At 36.0% G+C, this 21,763-nt stretch overlaps 1 protein-coding gene across 3 annotated transcripts; it reads right to left on the bottom strand.

Annotated features, from left to right (window-relative positions):
• Window positions 1-421: 421 nt before the first annotated feature.
• stat1a (signal transducer and activator of transcription 1a) lies at window positions 422-20,950 on the bottom strand. Of its 3 annotated transcripts, none has more exons than XM_084713740.1 (25): window positions 20,836-20,950; window positions 18,076-18,206; window positions 11,337-11,481; window positions 11,156-11,251; window positions 10,125-10,211; window positions 9,929-10,007; window positions 9,024-9,115; window positions 8,624-8,775; window positions 7,934-8,092; window positions 7,637-7,729; window positions 7,307-7,366; window positions 7,201-7,221; window positions 6,944-7,034; window positions 6,588-6,629; window positions 6,360-6,449; window positions 4,462-4,560; window positions 3,992-4,127; window positions 3,825-3,880; window positions 3,501-3,595; window positions 3,286-3,425; window positions 2,982-3,170; window positions 2,238-2,313; window positions 2,030-2,126; window positions 1,876-1,917; window positions 422-607 (listed from the first exon to the last, which is right to left on the bottom strand). In XM_084713740.1, exons 2-25 carry the CDS (start codon window positions 18,201-18,203, stop codon window positions 578-580), a joined length of 2,295 nt encoding a protein of 764 aa, XP_084569866.1. In that variant the 5' UTR covers window positions 18,204-18,206; window positions 20,836-20,950; the 3' UTR covers window positions 422-577. The 3 variants fall into 3 exon arrangements, with proteins under 3 accessions (XP_084569866.1, XP_084569867.1, XP_084569868.1); XM_084713741.1 differs by having other exon boundaries at window positions 18,076-18,203; window positions 20,836-20,942; XM_084713742.1 differs by lacking the exon at window positions 1,876-1,917.
• Window positions 20,951-21,763: the final 813 nt, after the last annotated feature.

Here is a 21,763-nt window from a genome sequence, read left to right as displayed (position 1 = left end):
AAAAAAGGAAAAGGGGCAATAGTCTGGAAACAAATATTTTTTCCATCCTCTTTTCTTTTGTCCGAAATTATTCAGGTCCTGATGTTCCTCAAATCAAATCCCACAGTGTTCCAGACTGTGTAGGAACCCTGATAGCACCAACAAAATCTGGGGAAAAAGTTTCTTATTGAGACTTCAGGTCCAAAAGTTTCAGGCTATTAGCAGCTCTCTGTACAGACAACTATAACTGGATTATTTTGATATTGACAAAAGCTTAGAAATCTGATTAATGGCAGACAACTTGTGAAGCATCTTTCATTGATGATTTCTAAGCAGATTTATGGAGGTTTGATTGTGATGGACATCAGAGGTGTCACACTGAATGATATGTCCTGCTCAATGTCTGTACTTACTACAGACATTTCATCTCCCTCCACTCCGAATGGGGCTTTAGTCTCTCCATTGTTACTGTTCTGACCTGTGTCCAAAATTAAAAGGGTCCCTGACCCCATAATCTGAGTTTCAAGAGCGTCTTACATGATCCTATATAGAAACAAAAGCTCTGAAAGAAAGTACAGTGTGAAGAAACTCATCGTCCTCAGTTTTGGTTCTCAAACTCTGCACTCATCTGTGAAGAGAAGAAGAAAAAGGACAACAGGTTATTAAATGAATCTTTCTTTATGAACTACAGAGAAACTAAGTCTAGAATATTGTGCTGTGAACTGTAGATAGACCTTTACGAGCAGCACATGCAGCTGACACAAAGTCATGCATCATTTCATATTCATATCACCACTGCAGATAATTATTTCCCAAAATGCATCAAATCTGTACTTGATACACCAACGTTTGACATTTAAACTCTGCAGCCCTGATTAAATATACATTCATGCTGTAAAGGTGATGTGATGTAACATCATGTGAAATCAAACAAAAACTACTGTTAACTTGTGTCTGTTTCAACCAGGGGTGGAAGTAACTAATTACAAGTACTCAGATTACTGACATTAAATAGTTCAACTCGGTACTTTTACTTAAGTATTCTTTACACTATGTAATCCTCTTAGTTACTTTTAAAATCATAGTTGCGTACTGAGTACAATTTGAATTAATATCCAAACCTCTCATTTGCATTTTAGTAGCCAATCAGGTGATTTGATCATAAACAGGCCAATGAAAACCAGGACATATGGACTAAACACTGCGGCAGCACGATCAATAGATTAATCGATTAATCGCCATTGAGAATTTAAACAATTACAAATGTATTCATGGGTATTTAATCAATCAATCAGAAATGTCACTGCACCTCATGTGTCATAAAATGACAAAGAAATGAGCAAAAAAAGCATCTTATAAATTATTAATGATTAATCGATTTTTGGCATTTTCAACTATTGATCTATTGGTTAATGAAAATGCACAAAATTTGCAAAGTTGGAGGAGGTGACAGTGAAACCTGAGCAGAAGTACATTTGCTCATTACATTACATTTCTAACACCACTACTTTCAGCTGTAATTGAGTAATATTTTTGTAATGTAACAGTTCTTGTACTTGAGTCCAAATTTTCAGTCCTATTTCCACCACTGGTTTCAATCTGGACCCTGTCTTCACATGTTTCTGTGTCTTAAGTGACCGATGGAAACAAGAGTTTTTTAAATTCATGTGTGACAAGATAAGAGTGATGAAGGAAGAGAACTTTCTAATGTGACCAGTGTCGTAATAATGAGACAAAAACTTGTGAAAGTACACACGTTACCCATTAAATACTATCATGCAAAAAGCAGCACATGACGATGTTCAAGGAGGAAAAGCAGCTACATTTAGTAAAAATGAAGTGTAACAGATGTGGAGAATCATTCAGTGCAGAGCAACAGGTTAAAGTTGCGTCTACCTCAATGCCAAATTCGTCAAATCCTGAAATCAGATTGCTGGCCTGAAAGCAGAGCGAGACGAAAAACAGAGAAAGACAGACAGTTTTCCATCAAACATGACATTAAAGCATGATTGTGGACAGCAGCAGTTTCTCAGTATGAAGTGTTACTCACCACAGCGTCGATGTCTCTGGGACTGACGTACTGCGCCAGAGCCTTGTAGTCATCAGGAGACATTGGCATCATGTTGTCCTGCAGTCTGGACGGATGTCTGGACCAAAGGTACAGAAAAAACACCTACATTAACTCTGATCAATCAGTCAATCAATAACTAAATCTAACATGTTGTGATCTTAAATGTGTTTCAGGGACTGATGCTCACACTTCTGAGACAGATATGAGCTCCGTCTTCATGTAGCCTGTCCTCTCTGGGTTCTCCACGTCCATGGGCTCTGGAGCTGGTCATTAAACACAAAGACACTGATTCAGATTCTTTATGTAAGTCAGAGTAGTATATACCATACTTTAAAAATAGTTTGAGTAAAAGTACATTTGTGTCAGCAAGTTTTATTTCAAGTATCAAAAGTAAAAGTGCTTATGATGCAAAAAAAAACTGACTTATTTTTACTACTACAGCTGCAATTGTCAGTTATTCTTTTAATTACTTGATTAGTTGTTTGATTCATGAAATGTCAGAAAATAGTTCAAAAGTGTGTTTCCCAAAGTCCAAGATGACATCTTCACATGTCCTATTTTAGATATTCAGTCTACTGTCAGAGAGAAGAGCAACCAGAAAATATTCACATTTAAGAAGCTGAAATCACAGAATTTTGATTTTTTTTTTCTTCTATATAGTTATTATTCTTAATGTCTTCTTCACATCTTCCATTTTTACTGGCAAAGGGTCAGCTTGCTGCATTCAAATTACAAAGACAGTGTCTTTGAAAATACTTCAGTAAGTTCATGTGCAGCAGCTGATTTACAGCAGATTGTGAATAAATGTAATGAAGTAAAAAAAAAAAAAAGACTCTTTTTTTGCCTCTGAAATATGGTGGAGAAGAAGAATCAGAAAAATACAAGTACTCGAGTACTGTACTTGAGTCATGTGTGCAGGTGTGTGACTTACTCTCTGAGGGTTTGGGGTAGTACTTCCCGAAGGCCTTGTCTTTTGGGATGTCGGGGTAGAGGAAGCGGAGCGGGTTCTCTGGGATGTTTTCAGCGGCCATCACCTTGTAGGTGCGGATGATGTCGGGCAGGGAGACGGCGGTCAGCTCCTTCTTCGTGTACGGCTCCACAGAGTGGAAGACCGGCTTGTCTGGTTTCCAAAATGACAGATATTACGAACTCAAGTTCAAACAGTGGAAAAATTCCAAACTTGGCTCTGCTTTTGGTTGTTCTACTGAAAGAAATGTCAAAAAAGGTGTGCTCACCGTGGACGTCATGTTCGATCCAGGTGAAGGTGATGGCTCCCTCTCTGCTGCTCTCACTGAACCTGAGCAGGAAGGTCCCGGGACACTTGTCGCTCAGCAGAGCCTTCTCCCTCTCCTTGCTGATGAAGCCCATGATGGAGCTGCACACAGACAATAAAGACATTCACAAATCCACTCTCACTCTGAAAACCACAAAACACAGAAACGCTGCTCACCCGTCGTTCCACAGGGGAAGCAGGTGTCGTTTAATCACATCCAGGATTCCTTCGATCCACAGCCAGAAGGGAAAAGCTTTCTCATTGGCACTTTGCTGCAGGACAAAAGACACAGATGTTAAGTAGAGCAAAGATGAATTAAGTGTACAGATAACACTTCTGAAAAAAGTCAAAGAAATACATTTTGCCTTGATCTTTATTTATATTTCTAGTATTACGTTAGTATATACCAACACCTTGTAAGTGAAAATCTACTTGGCAATAAACCCATTTTTTAACCCATATGATTTTGACATATTCATCACCTGGTTGACTGAGTCTCACCTTGCAGAACTTGGTCCAGGGAATGAGTCCCTCTGGGTTCCTCTGGGCTTTGGCTCCTGCAGAAAAACATTCAGGTTTACATTAAACAGGCCTTAAAAACATCTGCAGCTATCAGAGGGGTTTATTTTGCTTCTCGTTGCATTTTTGTTTTTTGCGTTTGATCGTACCCAGCAGTTTGTCGGCCAGCATGTTGAGCTGCTCCTGGTTCAGGCCTCGCTTGGTGACGGAGGAGAACTGCCAGCTGAGAACCTCCGACAGCTGAGACCACTTCGCTGGAGGAGGGGTGAGGAAGAACTTCAGATTCTGAAGATGACAAGAGAAAAGAAATCTTAACACACCTGACTGCTACTGGATTTCTGAAGTCAACTGAGATATTTGAGATTGATACAGAAAAAACCCCACTCATTTACCCATCAATTTTTACATAAACAAGTGACACAGAAACATTTGCAACAACCTTAATTTTAGTTATATAAATATACAGAATTGCACTGTCTGTAAAATCTTTTGTACAGTTATGATTACAGACTTTCCTTCTACCTTCTTACACTCAAATGCACCATAAAGAAGCTGCAGATGAATCTGACTGATAGCATTTCATACATCTTCTATAGATGGTGTGATATTTTTAACTCACCCTGGTCTCGGTGGTCAGCATGTTGTACCACAGGATGGAGGCCCAGCCGCTGGGCAGCTGACACACATTAGAGATGACCACAACAGGGAGAGATATGGCCTACAACAAGAAAACACACACAAACAACAAGATGTTAACAATAGCTAGAAAATTTCACACAAAATTTTGAGTGTGTCTGATGCCTGCTGCCGACTAGTATCCCCACCATAATGCCAGCAGTATTAATAACAGTAGATGTATCATTGAGGTTGTGTGTGTCTGTGTGTGTGCACATACATGTGCTGTCACATGCATGTGTGTATGTATGTGAGTGTGTGTGTGTGTATATAAAGTTTCTAAAATGTCAAAATTGGACACTTCAGGTGTAATTCTCTCTGTATGAGGTTTGAACAGACAAAAAACAGCTTTAGGTCAATCCACGAATCAGAAGAGAGGACCAGCCTGCAATTGGTGAAATTAACCAATTGCCTGTATGATACAGCACAGAGAAATATGAATACTGAAAGGAACAAAAGAAAGAATTTAACCTGAAGCAGCCAAGGTTTGATTTTATGAACAGTTGAAACAGACCACAGTCTAAAATGTCAAAATTGGACAGAGAAAGACAAAGACAGACAGAAACAGACAGAGTGACAGAGACAGACAGACAGACAGACATTTTAAACTGTTAATAATTTCAAACTTTGAGCTGCTTCAGGTGTAATTGTCTCTGTATGAGGTTTTAACTGCAAAGAACTCAGGTTGCTGAAATTGACCAATCACCTGTGAGCAACAGCACAGCACACTTTTAAATACGCCAAAAACTGAGACAACGTACTTCTCAAACTCCAGCTGATTAATGAAACACCATAACTGCTACAGCTAAAAACTGCATACGGTGAGCGAGAGGACAGGTTGCCAAACGCAATAATGCAAATTTTATTTCTGTGGTGTGAAAAATGAGGCCAGAACCACGATGGAAAAAACTGGTATCATCTGCTTTCTTCCAGAAATTTTGGTTCTTGCTTGGCCAATCAAAACCATTTTTCCATTTGCTTCGGCAGTCACACCTCTTCGACCGGCACGACTTTTCCTACAATCTGATGTATAATTTGTGTATGTAGAGTGAACACTGTGGCTGTGGGTACGAGTTTAAGAGAAAATTTCTAGATGATTTTACAGCTCCTCTCCACTCTAGTGATGACATCATCCACTCTAGCTCCAACGACTGCACACAATACACACCCATTATAAAGACTGAAACACTGAAAATCTCCAGAAACTAAAACTGAGATTTCATTCAAATCGTTGTAGTTATAAAAATGCTGTTTCCTGTCAAAGCCTCATGGCGATTTTTGCAGAAACGGTTTGGTGAACCGTTAACAAAAGTCATAGCACACTTTTCTGCACGATTTGACAAAAATCTGGCGGAAGAAAGATAACAAAAAGAAGAAGAAGAAGTAGTATGGCGATTATATATAGTGTGCTTACGTGCATGATAATTTGTTTTATCATAAATTCATCTATCGATAATTTCCCTGATTAATCCATCATTAATCGATTGGTGTTTGGTCTGTAAAATATGCGTAAATGTTGAAAAATGCTGATCACTGTTTTCCAAAGTCCAAGATGACGTCCTCAAATGTCTTGTTTTGTCCAAAACACAAAGATATTAAGTTTGCTGTCATAAGGGGACTAAAGAAACCATTTTCACATTTGAGAATCTGAAATATGAGAATTTGGACATTTTTTATTTTAAAAAATTACTTAAAATCATTAATCGATTATAAAAAATAGCTTGTAATTAATTTGCTAATAATCAATTAACAGTTGCAGCCCTGACTGAGTGTTTCACTGTTAAATGAATCATCATCTTTGACACACACACAGGTTGTAATCTTTGTGTGCGAGTTTCTCACCTCCAGTTTGATGTTGAGCCCCGACTGGTTGAGCTGCAGCTCGGACTCGAAGCTGAGTGAGTGAAGCTCCTCAGTGACGATCAGAGGACCCTGAACACACAAACACACACACAGTAAGCTCACACAAAACTACAAAACACATGATGAAAACTACAAAAAAATAAATATTTTGGATGGTGCGTTAAACATCTTGTTCTAAGTATTTCTCTTCACAATATCATCACTTACTTCATTTGTTCGGTTTCCGGCTACTTTCTGTTCTTTCAGTTGCTGCAGGGAGAACAAGGACAGTTAGAGAAACACAAAAGTTTCATTTTCAAACCAAAGAAATTGTTTTTGTCCATCAGGTTTTCAGTCTTTGCACGTCTGAAAAATCAGTAGTTTTTACACTCAGGCATTAATATGTTTGGTTTTCACTTTTTCATTTAACCTTCCTGCACCTGCTCTCATTAAAGGACCAAGGACCCCTAAAAACTCTCTAATTAAAACCACCACAGTTGCCTGCTTCATTTTTATTGAGGAATAAAAGAGCAAATCTCAGATAAAAATATATTAAAGTATCTAAAATGAGTCAGTCGTCTCACCAAATGTCTGAACTCTGCTGCCAGGCTGCCGTTCGACTCCTCCATGTTCATAACTTTGGTGTTTGTTCCCAAAATGTTGAACTTCCTGAACCTGTCAACAGACACGACTTTAATAAATTAATTCAAAAGTCTAACATTTATTGACTTAAAATAGTAATCACTTAATCATAATATTAGGGGAAGAATTGGAATTTGATATTGTGGTTGTATTACTTTAAAATAAAAAAGTGTTCATTGCAGTGTTTTCTGTGACTCACCCTTTTTTCTCTGTAACATCTCTGAGGAAAAACAGAGGAAGATTCATTTAGGAACATGTTCAAACACACACAGGTATCATCAGTTTGCAGCAGTTAAATGACTCACTTATCAAACACAGCCTTGACTTTGAGCTGGTAGTTAAACTCCTGCAGCTTCACCAGAAACCTGAAGAGAAACAAATGTCAGTTCCTCTGAAACAGGATGTTGACACAGATCTGCAGATCGGATTCTTCTTTTTGCAAAAGTGTTTGATTTTGTCACAGCACTTTCTTTACTTCTGACATGATTTCTGCTTTTATGTTTTTGATTCTCCACATTGTATTTGGTCATTCTTCAGAAAAAGAACTTGTAAATAAGATGTAAATAATATGATTAGCTGCATTTTCTCCAGAGCAGAACACACTCAACCATGTTAAAGTTTTTTTAGTTTCTTACCGGAGTTTCACAGTAAACTGAACACCTGTTTTCAGCACGAGTGGCCTCTGTGGATGGGTTGGCATGCAGGGCTGCCTCTCCACAACGAGGGAGCTACACACACACACACACACACACACACACACACACACACACACACACACAATAATAATAATAATAACTACTCCCAAGACTATTAGTCATATAAAAACAATGTATTTTCAGCTAAAGTTTGAGCCATACAACAGTGGGAGATCAAATTCCTAATTGGTGATCACTGATAAGGTGATCAAGAAGTTGTGTGTCAGGGTTCCTCACTTGGAGAGGAGGTTCTTGAGGAGCTCGAGGGCTCGGGCCTCCAGGTAAGTTTTCTTCTGTGTGATGGGGTCGCTCTCATAGGTGAACTTCTGCTCCAACTCCTGCAGCTTCTTCAGGTGCTGACGGACCTGCTGGAGAGACTCTGCTACTGCTGTGAACCTGGAGGGGGAAGAGGAGGAGAAGGAGGAGGAGAGAGGAGGAGAGAGGAGGAGGAGGCCAGAGGAGGAGAGAGGAGGAGGAGGCCAGAGGAGGAGAGAGGAAGAGTGGAAGAGAGGAGGAGGAAGAGCAGGAGAGAGAAGAGAGGAGGAGGAGGAGGAGGAGAGAGGAGAGAGGTGGAGAGAGGAAGAAGGAGATGAGAATCAGGGAAAGAAGAATACAGGAGTACAGGGAAGGAGGATGAAGAAGAAAAATAAAAGGAGAGGAGATGGAGAGGAAGAAGAAGAAAAATAAGAGAGGAGGGAAAATAAGAAAAAGATGAAGAGGAGGAGAGGAAGACGAAGAAAGAAAGTAGAAGAAAAATAAGATGAAAGAAGAGATGAGGAGAAGAAGAGGAGGAGTAAAAGGGAGGACAAAGAAGAAACAGATGAAGAGGAGGAGGAGAGGAAGAAGAAGAGGAGAGTTGTTGTTGTCTGTTGTTGTTTTGTTTGTTTGTTTGTTTGACTGTTGTATGACAGAGTCAGGAAGTGTCACCAGTTCTGCAGCTGGTCCACACAGGCGTTGGGTGGTCCTCCGATACAGGCGATCTGCTGCCGCTGCTTCCACTCAGGCAGCTCCTCTGAGATCAGGTCTGACAGCAACGCCTGAGTGACGTTCAGGAGGTCGGTGAGCTGAGTCACCACATCCTGACAGACACACACAGACAGACGGACAAACATTCAGTTTGGGCTCAAAACAATGACAGAGACCAAAAGATCTCGTTTTTATAAGGATGACTGAACTCTGTTCACATCTATAAGATAAAATCATTTAAAAATCTCTTAAACGTTTAATGTCTGTTTTTATTCCATCCTTGCTCCTGCTGTTTCGAGACGTTCCCTGTGTATTTACAAAGACCTGGATTCATTTTTCAGACAGGTGTCTGTCTGCTCACCTGTCGTTTGGCTTTCAGTTCAAAGCACATCCTCCCAACCGTCATCTTCTCTTTCTCCAGCTCCTTCTGTGTCATCCCGTTCATCTCGTTCTCTGCACAAACACAAAGAAAAACCTGCATCACGTTCACACTCACAAACTACATTTTATACATCATTTATTACACTCTCAGAAATTGACATATTAACTAGAACCATAAAGGTTCTTCAGCTTGTTCCAGAGGAGAACCCTTTTAATAATGTTCCGACTTGTAACCCTTTCAGAGAGCTCTACCTCGAACCTGACATAAATGTTTAAACCTGGGACCATCTGTCAAAGGTTCCACACAGAACCCCCCTGTCTGGAGGTTCTATCCAGAATTTTTCCACACTCTAAGGGTGTTAACAAAAACCCAATTTTAATCTAGAACACCCAGGGGACTTCTAATGAGAACCTTTTTACCTTTTTATGTAGAACCCACTCAGGGGGTTCTATTGATATCCTAGAGGGTTCCACCAAGAACTAAAACGCACTCAGGGGGTTCTACCAAGAACCTTATTTGTATTCCAATGGTTTCATCTAGAACTTATCAAGTGAGTTCTACTCAGAACATTCCAATGGTTTTACAATCCTTGAAGAACTCTTTCTTCTAAAAAAAAGGTTTCTTTGGGTGAAAAGGGTTCCTAATGGAACCCTTAGTCTTACAAAGAACCACTGATTAATCTTTTCTTCAAAAGGGGTTCATAAGAATCAGATGGTTCCGGGTAGAACCTCAGCTCTTCAGGAAGAACTGTTCTAAAATTCTAAGAGTTATTTCTAAGAGTGCACTGTAAGATAACACAGAATGATGTGAATGAATTATAAACATATTTCTGGCACATTAGTGGAACAAAACAAATGTTTAGAAGACCAGAACATTTTTCTCACCTCTGTTCTTCAGCGTGTTGACTTTGAAGTCGTACTCGTCCTGCAGATCCTCGAGGTTCTTGATGTTCTGATCTGCAACCTGAAGAAGAAGAATCGAGGACAAACTGGATCATCTGTCAGTCAGACCCGAAGTCTGATCCTCAGGTTCATCAGATCAAGACAAAAGAGAACACTGATCAGCTCCACGTTCTCTTACCTGGACTCTGTCTTTCATCTCCTTCACTTTGTTGTCCAGCTTCTGTTTCTCCACCACCATGGCCGACACCGTCCCCTCACCCTCCGGCTGCACACAGGAACCGAACACTCCACGTTACTTTGGGATAATTCACTGTGTTGAGTTTAAAGTAAGCTGCTGATTTCAGCTCCATTAAAATCAAAAGTAATTATGAATTTAATAAGTATTATCTGATGGAAATTTTATTCTTCACATTTGCTGAATTGTGTTCTTCTCTGTAGACAGATTTCACATGTTTTGCACGGGCAGAGATTTTTAAGTCTCTCTCAATAATTTGTTATGGCTGATTAACTGGAAGTAGAACTGCACAACTGATTGAAATGCAAAATGGCTTTCTGCAAATTTCAAATCGCAGGAGGTGCAATATTTGTTAGGGATATATTATATTAGGGAATTGGTGTCAAAAACATTTAAATGAATGAATATTTTGAGGCTGAGACGTCCTGTCCTACACTTCAGATTCTACAGACTTAAAAAAAAGAACAACTTCACTGGGTGCAGATTACTTCAAAATAAATAAATGATAAATATAAAAAACACAGCTATCATTTTAGAATGTTCTTTAATCAAAAATAAGAAATATTAGATATTTAAGTCCAATTTTGTATCTCAACGAAGATTTTCATTCATTAAAGGGAGTGAGAGAGAAAAGGAAAAGGTATGACACAATAAAAAACCTGGAGGACATATTAACTTTCGTCTCACACATGGCAGGAGACTCAGGACCCTTCTCAAACATAACTGTCTCTCAGGACAATTGACATTTCATGCTTGCAACAAAAATGTTGAAACGCTAGACAAAAGTGTGTGTACTGTTGTTGATGGACTTTTTGTACTGAATATGTTGATTTAATCCTGTGCAGCAGATGAAAACAGCCACTGTGTACCATTTCACTTAATATTATAAAATAATTAAAATATTTACAATGCGTGGTTGTTTTTGTCCACATTATCACAGAAATGAAAGTTGTGTAAAAAGATGCAGGTTTTACCTCGGTACTCTTTGCAATGGCGAGGATCTTCTGCTCCTCCTTCAGGTTTCTGGAGATGATCATGGCCATGTGGACAGGGTCCTCCTGGAACCGATCCTGGACAGACAATCACTTCACATTTAACACCAAAATTAGAAAGAACACCTACACACTGCGCAAAGAATAAAGCCCACGCTCTGACCTGCAGGTTCCGTTTGATCTTGCGGATGTTGTGCTGCAGCAGGAAATTGTTCTCCAAGGCGAAGCGGCTGTGTTGGTCATCCAGCTGAGCCAGGAGGTCGTGGAAGCGGACCGTGGCCAGAGAGTCCTGCATCGCAACCGTGTCCCTGCGGAGACAGAGAACACAGCGGTACTATAGATGCAACAAATATTTTCAGCAGAATGTCCAACCATAAGTCTGGAACCCAAAAGCAGTCAATTACATACAACACATCTGAGAAGCTGGAGGAGAGGGTTTGGCATTTTTGATTAATAAAAGGATGGTCTGCATTAGTTCAAGAGGGGCTGTATGAGGTATTTATCCACAGTCAGTGTATTACATTCAGATGGGAGTCCACGTCTCCAGCAGGAGTACATGTGCACTATATCAAGAATATTTTCACTTCTTTACTGGATGCTGCTGATCATACTACAACTCTTGGTTTGATATTAAAAGCATTTTTTCATAATTTTAAGAATTTTTATTAATAATAAAATTTAATAACTTCTCTTTTATGTACTGTAGTGCCACCAAAATCACTGCAGCCATCAACTGGATGCTGCTGATCATACTACAACTCTTGGTTTGATATTAAAAGCATTTTTCAATAATTTTAAGAATTTTTATTAATAATAAAATTTAATAACTTCTCTTTTATGTACTGTAGTGCCACCAAAATCACTGCAGCCATCAACTGGATGCTGCTGATCATACTACAACTCTTGGTTTGATATTTTTTTTAAAAATTATAATTTTATGGAATTTTTATTAATAATAAAATTTAATAACTTCTCTTTTATGTACTGTAGTGCCACCAAAATCACTGCAGCCATCAACTGGATGCTGCTGATCATACTACAACTCTTGGTTTGATATTAAAAGCATTTTTTCAGAATTTTAAGAAATTTTATTAATAATAAAATTTAATAACTTCTCTTTTATGTACTGTAGTGCCACCAAAATCACTGCAGCCATCAACTGGATGCTGCTGATCATACTACAACTCTTGGTTTGATATTAAAAGCATTTTTCCATAATTTTAAGAAATTTTATTAATAATAAAATTTAATAACTTCTCTTTTATGTACTGTAGTGCCACCAAAATCACTGCAGCCATCAACTGGATGCTGCTGATCATACTACAACTCTTGGTTTGATATTAAAAGCATTTTTTCAGAATTTTAAGAAATTTTATTAATAATAAAATTTAATAACTTCTCTTTTATGTACTGTAGTGCCACCAAAATCACTGCAGCCATCAACTGGATGCTGCTGATCATACTACAACTCTTGGTTTGATATTAAAAGCATTTTTCAATAATTTTAAGAATTTTTATTAATAATAAAATTTAATAACTTCTCTTTTATGTACTGTAGTGCCACCAAAATCACTGCAGCCATCAACTGGATGCTGCTGATCATACTACAACTCTTGGTTTGATATTTAAAAAAAAAATAATAATTTTATGGAATTTTTATTAATAATAAAATTTAATTACTTCTCTTTTATGTACTGTAGTGCCACCAAAATCACTGCAGCCATCAACTGGATGCTGCTGATCATACTACAACTCTTGGTTTGATATTAAAACCATTTTTCCATAATTTTAAGAATTTTTATTAATAATAAAATTTAATAACTTCTCTTTTATGTACTGTAGTGCCACCAAAATCACTGCAGCCATCAACTGGATGCTGCTGATCATACTACAACTCTTGGTTTGATATTAAAAGCATTTTTTCATAATTTTAAGAATTTTTATTAATAATAAAATTTAATAACTTCTCTTTTATGTACTGTAGTGCCACCAAAATCACTGCAGCCATCAACTGGATGCTGCTGATCATACTACAACTCTTGGTTTGATATTAAAAGCATTTTTTCATAATTTTAAGAAATTTTATTAATAATAAAATTTAATAACTTCTCTTTTATGTACTGTAGTGCCACCAAAATCACTGCAGCCATCAACTGGATGCTGCTGATCATACTACAACTCTTGGTTTGATATTAAAAGCATTTTTTCATAATTTTAAGAAATTTTATTAATAATAAAATTTAATAACTTCTCTTTTATGTACTGTAGTGCCACCAAAATCACTGCAGCCATCAACTGGATGCTGCTGATCATACTACAACTCTTGGTTTGATATTAAAAGCATTTTTCCATAATTTTAAGAATTTTTATTAATAATAAAATTTAATAACTTCTCTTTTATGTACTGTAGTGCCACCAAAATCACTGCAGCCATCAACTGGATGCTGCTGATCATACTACAACACTTGGTTTGATATTTTTAAAAAAAATAATAATTTTATGGAATTTTTATTAATAATAAAATTTAATAACTTCTCTTTTATGTACTGTAGTGCCACCAAAATCACTGCAGCCATCAACTGGATGCTGCTGATCATACTACAACTCTTGGTTTGATATTAAAAGCATTTTTTCATAATTTTAAGAAATTTTATTAATAATAAAATTTAATAACTTCTCTTTTATGTACTGTAGTGCCACCAAAATCACTGCAGCCATCAACTGGATGCTGCTGATCATACTACAACTCTTGGTTTGATATTAAAAGCATTTTTCCATAATTTTAAGAATTTTTATTAATAATAAAATTTAATAACTTCTCTTTTATGTACTGTAGTGCCACCAAAATCACTGCAGCCATCAACTGGATGCTGCTGATCATACTACAACTCTTGGTTTGATATTAAAAACATTTTTCCATAATTTTAAGAATTTTTATTAATAATAAAATTTAATAACTTCTCTTTTATGTACTGTAGTGCCACCAAAATCACTGCAGCCATCAACTGGATGCTGCTGATCATACTACAACTCTTGGTTTGATATTAAAAGCATTTTTTCAGAATTTTCAGAATTTTTATTAATAATAAAATTTAATAACTTCTCTTTTATGTGCTGTAGTGCCACCAAAATCACTGCAGCCATCAACTGGATGCTGCTGATCATACTACAACACTTGGTTTGATATTTTTTAAAAAAATAATAATTTTATGGAATTTTTATTAATAATAAAATTTAATAACTTCTCTTTTATGTACTGTAGTGCCACCAAAATCACTGCAGCCATCAACTGGATGCTGCTGATCATACTACAACTCTTGGTTTGATATTAAAAGCATTTTTTCAGAATTTTAAGAAATTTTATTAATAATAAAATGTAATAACTTCTCTTTTATGTACTGTAGTGCCACCAAAATCACTGCAGCCATCAACTGGATGCTGCTGATCATACTACAACTCTTGGTTTGATATTAAAAGCATTTTTCCATAATTTTAAGAATTTTTATTAATAATAAAATTTAATAACTTCTCTTTTATGTACTGTAGTGCCACCAAAATCACTGCAGCCATCAACTGGATGCTGCTGATCATACTACAACTCTTGGTTTGATATTAAAAGCATTTTTTCAGAATTTTAAGAAATTTTATTAATAATAAAATTTAATAACCTCTCTTTTATGTACTGTAGTGCCACCAAAATCACTGCAGCCATCAACTGGATGCTGCTGATCATACTACAACTCTTGGTTTGATATTTTTTTAAAAAATCATAATTTTATGGAATTTTTATTAATAATAAAATTTAATAACTTCTCTTTTATGTACTGTAGTGCCACCAAAATCACTGCAGCCATCAACTGGATGCTGCTGATCATACTACAACTCTTGGTTTGATATTAAAAGCATTTTTTCAGAATTTTAAGAAATTTTATTAATAATAAAATGTAATAACTTCTCTTTTATGTACTGTAGTGCCACCAAAATCACTGCAGCCATCAACTGGATGCTGCTGATCATACTACAACTCTTGGTTTGATATTAAAAGCATTTTTCAATAATTTTAAGAATTTTTATTAATAATAAAATTTAATAACTTCTCTTTTATGTACTGTAGTGCCACCAAAATCACTGCAGCCATCAACTGGATGCTGCTGATCATACTACAACTCTTGGTTTGATATTAAAAGCATTTTTTCAGAATTTTAAGAAATTTTATTAATAATAAAATTTAATAACTTCTCTTTTATGTACTGTAGTGCCACCAAAATCACTGCAGCCATCAACTGGATGCTGCTGATCATACTACAACTCTTGGTTTGATATTAAAAGCATTTTTCAATAATTTTAAGAATTTTTATTAATAATAAAATTTAATAACTTCTCTTTTATGTACTGTAGTGCCACCAAAATCACTGCAGCCATCAACTGGATGCTGCTGATCATACTACAACTCTTGGTTTGATATTAAAAGCATTTTTTCATAATTTTAAGAAATTTTATTAATAATAAAATTTAATAACTTCTCTTTTATGTACTGTAGTGCCACCAAAATCACTGCAGCCATCAACTGGATGCTGCTGATCATACTACAACTCTTGGTTTGATATTTTTTAAAAAAATCATAATTTTATGGAATTTTTATTAATAATAAAATTTAATAACTTCTCTTTTATGTACTGTAGTGCCACCAAAATCACTGCAGCCATCAACTGGATGCTGCTGATCATACTACAACACTTGGTTTGATATTTTAAAAAAATCATAATTTTATGGAATTTTTATTAATAATAAAATTTAATAACTTCTCTTTTATGTACTGTAGTGCCACCAAAATCACTGCAGCCATCAACTGGATGCTGCTGATCATACTACAACTCTTGGTTTGATATTAAAACCATTTTTTCAGAATTTTAAGAAATTTTATTAATAATAAAATTTAATAACTTCTCTTTTATGTACTGTAGTGCCACCAAAATCACTGCAGCCATCAACTGGATGCTGCTGATCATACTACAACACTTGGTTTGATATTTTAAAAAAATCATAATTTTATGGAATTTTTATTAATAATAAAATTTAATAACTTCTCTTTTATGTACTGTAGTGCCACCAAAATCACTGCAGCCATCAACTGGATGCTGCTGATCATACTACAACTCTTGGTTTGATATTAAAAGCATTTTTTCAGAATTTTAAGAAATTTTATTAATAATAAAATTTAATAACCTCTCTTTTATGTACTGTAGTGCCACCAAAATCACTGCAGCCATCAACTGGATGCTGCTGATCATACTACAACTCTTGGTTTGATATTTAAAAAAAAAAATCATAATAATAATAAAAAATAATCATAATCTTCTTCTTCATGGTGATATGCAGGTTATGCAGACTGAAAAGATCTGAGGTAGAGCTTAATTGAAAGGTGTTCCTGATTGGCTAGTGGCTTCATCACACTTTTGTATCCTTGTGTGATTGGTTTAAACAGAGTGTCCTTGAGGCAGCAATGACATCATCTTTTTCACTTACGAAAAAATATTTTATATCAAACCAAGAGTTGTAGTATGATAAGCAGCATCCAGTTGATGGCTGCAGTGATTTTGGTGGCACTACAGTACATAAAAGAGAGGTTATTAAATTTTATTATTAATAAAATTTCTTAAAATTATGAAAAAATGCTTTTAATATCAAACCAAGAGTTGTAGTATGATCAGCAGCATCCAGTTGATGGCTGCAGTGATTTTGGTGGCACTACATTGTCTAAGAGTGAAGTTATTGAATATCTGTGTAGTGTTTCTCTTCGCTGCTGTAGCGGTTTTGCAATTTGCAGACGGTCCCTATCCACTCGTCTCACAGCTGGCTGCTCATAGACACCAATGTTATTTCTGCAGCTTGAAAGACAGCTACTTTTGATAAAACTGGGCTTGTAGCACATTGTCTACCTTACAACGATGGGAAAGAGGCCTCGTTTATGTTTTGACAACATTTCACTAATGAGTTATTGATGCCGGAAGTCTGAATCTGTGAATATCTTTCCAACTGGCAAAATTAAACGATTCCTCGAGGCAGAGAAAATTCCTCGATCATTTTTTGTAATCGAGTTACTCGAATTATTCGAGGAATCATTTCAGCCCTAAAAATAATTTACATGGAAGAGGGCTGAATAGCACTGTTAAGATCTGAGATGTTAATTGATCAATTGATCTCTAACAACTTTGTTTTTTAAAATGAAAAAATGAATAAACTTTGATCAAAAGTTCAGAGGTCATTTAATAGACTTTCATTATCTTACATATGATTAGTTTGCAGTACTTACTAAGCAAAATGATGCAACGTCAAGAAAAGCTACATCAAATGAGAACAGACCTGAAACAATTAATCAATTGAAAGGTATTCTGCAATTATTTATACACTTGATATCATGAGAATTTAAATTTTTTCTGACCTTTTATAAACTGTTAAATAATAAATTGACTGAAAAAAGTATTAGGCCAATTAATCAGTATTGGAAAATTATCATTAGTTGCAGTACATTACACTAATTTCTTTTTATTCATTGAATGGCAAATTTCAAATCAAGTCTTTTCATACTCTGCAAGAGGGCTCCCTGTAACTAATGATTATTTCCATTATTGATTAGTCTGTTAAATTAATCGATGACTGGTGAATGAAATCACATCACAAAGCAGAAAGTGACTGCTTCAATTGTCTCATTTTGTCTGACCAATAGTCCAAAATACCAAACTGTTTCATTTTAATATACAGTTTAAATGAGGCTTTGATCAGTCTTAAGTGGAAGTTTACTTGTCAGAAAGACACACATCAGTAAGACAAAGATACCTAATAATGTAAATGATGTAAAGAGAATATAAACAGCAGCTCAAACTTGAATCCAGTTCTCTTACCAGTCGATGCTCTCGATCCACCTGCTCAGGTACTGACGGATGTCCATGGGGAACGAGTCGTCGTACAGCTGGTCCACCTGCTCCAGGTACTTACAGTCCAACATCTGGAGCTGGCACCACTGCGCCATCTTCTGGTGGACAAGAGCAGCTACATGAGTGTTCAGGGCTCCAAACTTTTATCTCAACCAAAATCTATTTTTCACAGCAGCCACACTGATGTGAAACAGCAGAATAAACTAGTATCACTGATAACATCTGTGTTTACTCGACTGTTTCATGTCAAAATGGCTGCTGTGCAAAATGCCTACTCTGGATTTTTCAATACCAAAACTGACATTTGGTTGAAAAACAATACTGATTTTAAAAAAAAATCCAAAACATACTTTTTCAATCCACTGTGTGATAAAAAAAGATGTAAAAGATTAGGGCTGCAATTACTGATCATTTTTATTATAAATTCATCTGTCGAAACATCTAGAAAAGGACAAAAAAATTGTGGCAAACAATCATCATAATTTCCCAGTGTGTAAAGTGGCATCTTTAAATGTCTTTTGTCCAACCAACAGTTCAAAACACAGACTCTTCATTTACTGTCATAAAGGGCAAAGAAAAACAAAATATTCTCACATTTAAGAAGCTTGGAACAGCAAATGTTTGACATTTTTGCTTGAAAAATGACTGAAACGATTAATCAGTTATCAAAATAATTGGCAAGTAATTTTCTTCCAATTGACTAATCAATTAATCGACTAATCGTTGTGGCTCTATAAAGGATATATGCACCATAAGAGTGAACAGAACAGAAGGTTATTTTAAAGGACTGGACCGGGCTGAGATAAAAGTTTGGATCACCTGCTCTGTGACGCTGTAAATGATATCTGAATAAACTTCATTCAAGTTTACCTGCCTCATTGGGTTTTTTATATTACATTAGGTTTACAAGAGGGGATTTAATTACATTTAATCTGAGTCAAGACAAGATACTCTGCAGTTAGTGGCAGAGGAACTTGGATCATAATGAACTACACTACATTTGGATTTTTGCCTCTGCGATTCCCAGTCTTGATCAGTGTTTCATCTGATACCTGAAATCATTATAAGACCTGCAAAATATAGGAATAATGCAATAATTTAATAATCTAATCTGTCTTCCAACTGCCTTCTCTCTGCAGGGTTCCTACGCCTTTCCTAAAGTCAAATTCCAGCTCTTATCAAGTTTTTTAAAGTACTTTTCCACAACCTAACAGCTGTGGTAAAGTACTTTATATTTATATACATACACTTAAAATAATTATTTCCATTCTTAAGTCATATCTTATTGTGCAAAATGATGTTTAGTGATAGAATTCTACATTAGAGTAGCACAGTATGTGTCACCTGTCAATAAGCAGAGTTGGCAGCCTGTATAACCTGACTGAGCCAAACTTATTTCTTTATCTAAAATGCAAACTATTCAGTCAAGTAATGCAATTACAATTTCACACACTTTATCCAAAACACACACACTTTTCCAACCCTGAAAACATTACATTAAAAGTGATTGTGTTTTTCAAGGATTTCCAGCATCTGTACAAACTCTGTCCCTGTGTGGTCAGAGGTCAAAGGTCAGGGAGCTCTGGAGCTTTAAGGGATTGACTGTTTTGCTAAAGGGCACTTCAGCAGAGTGAACAAATCCAGCTCCTCTCTTCAATCACTACACCAGACCAACTGCTTGTTTACAAAATGAGAAACAGGAAATCATAAGTGCTGACTCCATAATTATTATGGGCTGTGTCCTGCCTCCTAATACGAATCACTTCTCCTCAGAGAAACGTTAGAAACTAAAATCAAAAGGTCTGTAATGTGGGAGGATGAATGGAGGTTTATTAAGTTAAAAAGATTTAGGATGCATTCAATGGCCACAGGAAAGTCCAACATCTGAGTCATGTGTTCAACAAGCACTTCAGAGACATTTTTAAGAAAGTATGTACACATTCTCTGTTCTGTTCAATATATATGTATTGTATATGTATATGTACCATGATCAGTGATTTTCTGACATTTTATGGACCAAACACCTAGTTGACTAATCGAAGAAATTATCGACAGATTAATAGATAATGAAATCAACCATTTGTCGCATTAAACAATAATTATTCAATGATATAATATAAATAATTCTGAAATGGATTATTCTGCAAAATAAGTTGTTAAAGGTGAATTTGGGAAGAGGTGTCCATAGGTTTCACTTTCCCCACTGGTGAAACTCTGCCTCCTGCACCAGTCTGACATCCTGCAGCAGATATCTCTCCATATGCTGTCTGATATGTAAAGCATTTTAACAGAACATAATGCTTTTGGAAAGTTACCAGTCATAGAACAAAACACGACTCCCCATCTAAATATGAATGTTTCACAGGTGAATTCGGCCTACATTTAATTCACCTGCTGTGACACAGGAAATAACAATGACGACATTTGGGAGTTCATCTCAAACTTAAAGCGGTGGGCGGAGACGGATTCTGTAAACCTCTATAAAAAGTTGTTTTTTTATTAAAACAACTGCTGCTCGGTATAGCAAATGTACTAGTGGAAACTAACGACGTTTAACAAGCCTTTATTGCTCTTTTTAGCATTGTTTTTCAGTTGACCTCATCCACCGGCAAAGCAAGTTAAACTCGTTGCTCAATTTTAAATGTTAGTTTGGCTTAAGCGTATCCCAATATACGAACAAAAAGCGACGTCAGCCGCTGCATGAGTAACAAAAGTGATTAAACTTACCTTATATTTGAGCAAATGTGCACAATGTGTAAGAGAAATGTAATATAATTCCTGAAAGGGTTTAGCCTAAATTGTGCAACGAATTTGTTAACCAGTCTCTCGGCCTGTGTCTGATGATACACTGTAGCAAAAAGCTATACGGAAACAGCGTCATCCAATCACCGTTTAGGAATAGTGACATGTAGCCACCCTTTTGCTTGTGACAGCCAATCAGAACGCTGAAAATCGGCTGTTCTGTCAGTTAACAAGCTTCCCCACAATGACAATTATATACAGTGCTTTTTCGTGTTCATTAGGTAATTTGAGTACAACACCAAGATTAAATTTGTGCTTTGTGTATTTTTACAGACTATAAGGGTGTCAAACTATCTGCAAAATATAATTCAAATTATTAAAACCAAAATAGTGCAGAGTGTTTCAGGGAGGACGGCCAATAAGCAGAAGAGCCTGCAGTGACCACGTGTTTTCAGAGAAAGAGAAAGTAAGTCAGACACCTACAACTCTGAAACCAAAACCTAATTTATGGTAAAGATCAGCAGATTATTGACAAATACTCTCTGACAAACTGAGAGAAATGCAAAATATGTTGAAACCATTTGACTAGGCCATTATCATATATAAAGTATTCTATCTATCTATCTATCTATCTATCTATCTATCTATATTTATATATACACACACACACACACACACACACACACAAACACATATAGTGTCAATAAGCTACAATGAAAATATGCATAGTTATACAATAATATAATTATCATTGGTTGATTTAGTGATATTAATGACAGTTATTGGATTTTGTTTTGTTGATGTTAAAGCTGCAATTCATATATATATATAATATATATAATAATAATTGTATATATATATATATATAATATATAATAATAATTGTGTATATATATATATAATTATTATTATT

This window comes from Lutjanus erythropterus, chromosome 24 (assembly GCF_056507025.1).
Source record: "Lutjanus erythropterus isolate fLutEry1 chromosome 24, fLutEry1.hap2, whole genome shotgun sequence".
Classification (NCBI taxonomy): Eukaryota; Metazoa; Chordata; class Actinopteri; order Lutjaniformes; family Lutjanidae; genus Lutjanus; species Lutjanus erythropterus.
Note: the sequence above shows the minus strand (reverse complement) of the source record. Positions and strands in the feature narration are given on the sequence as shown.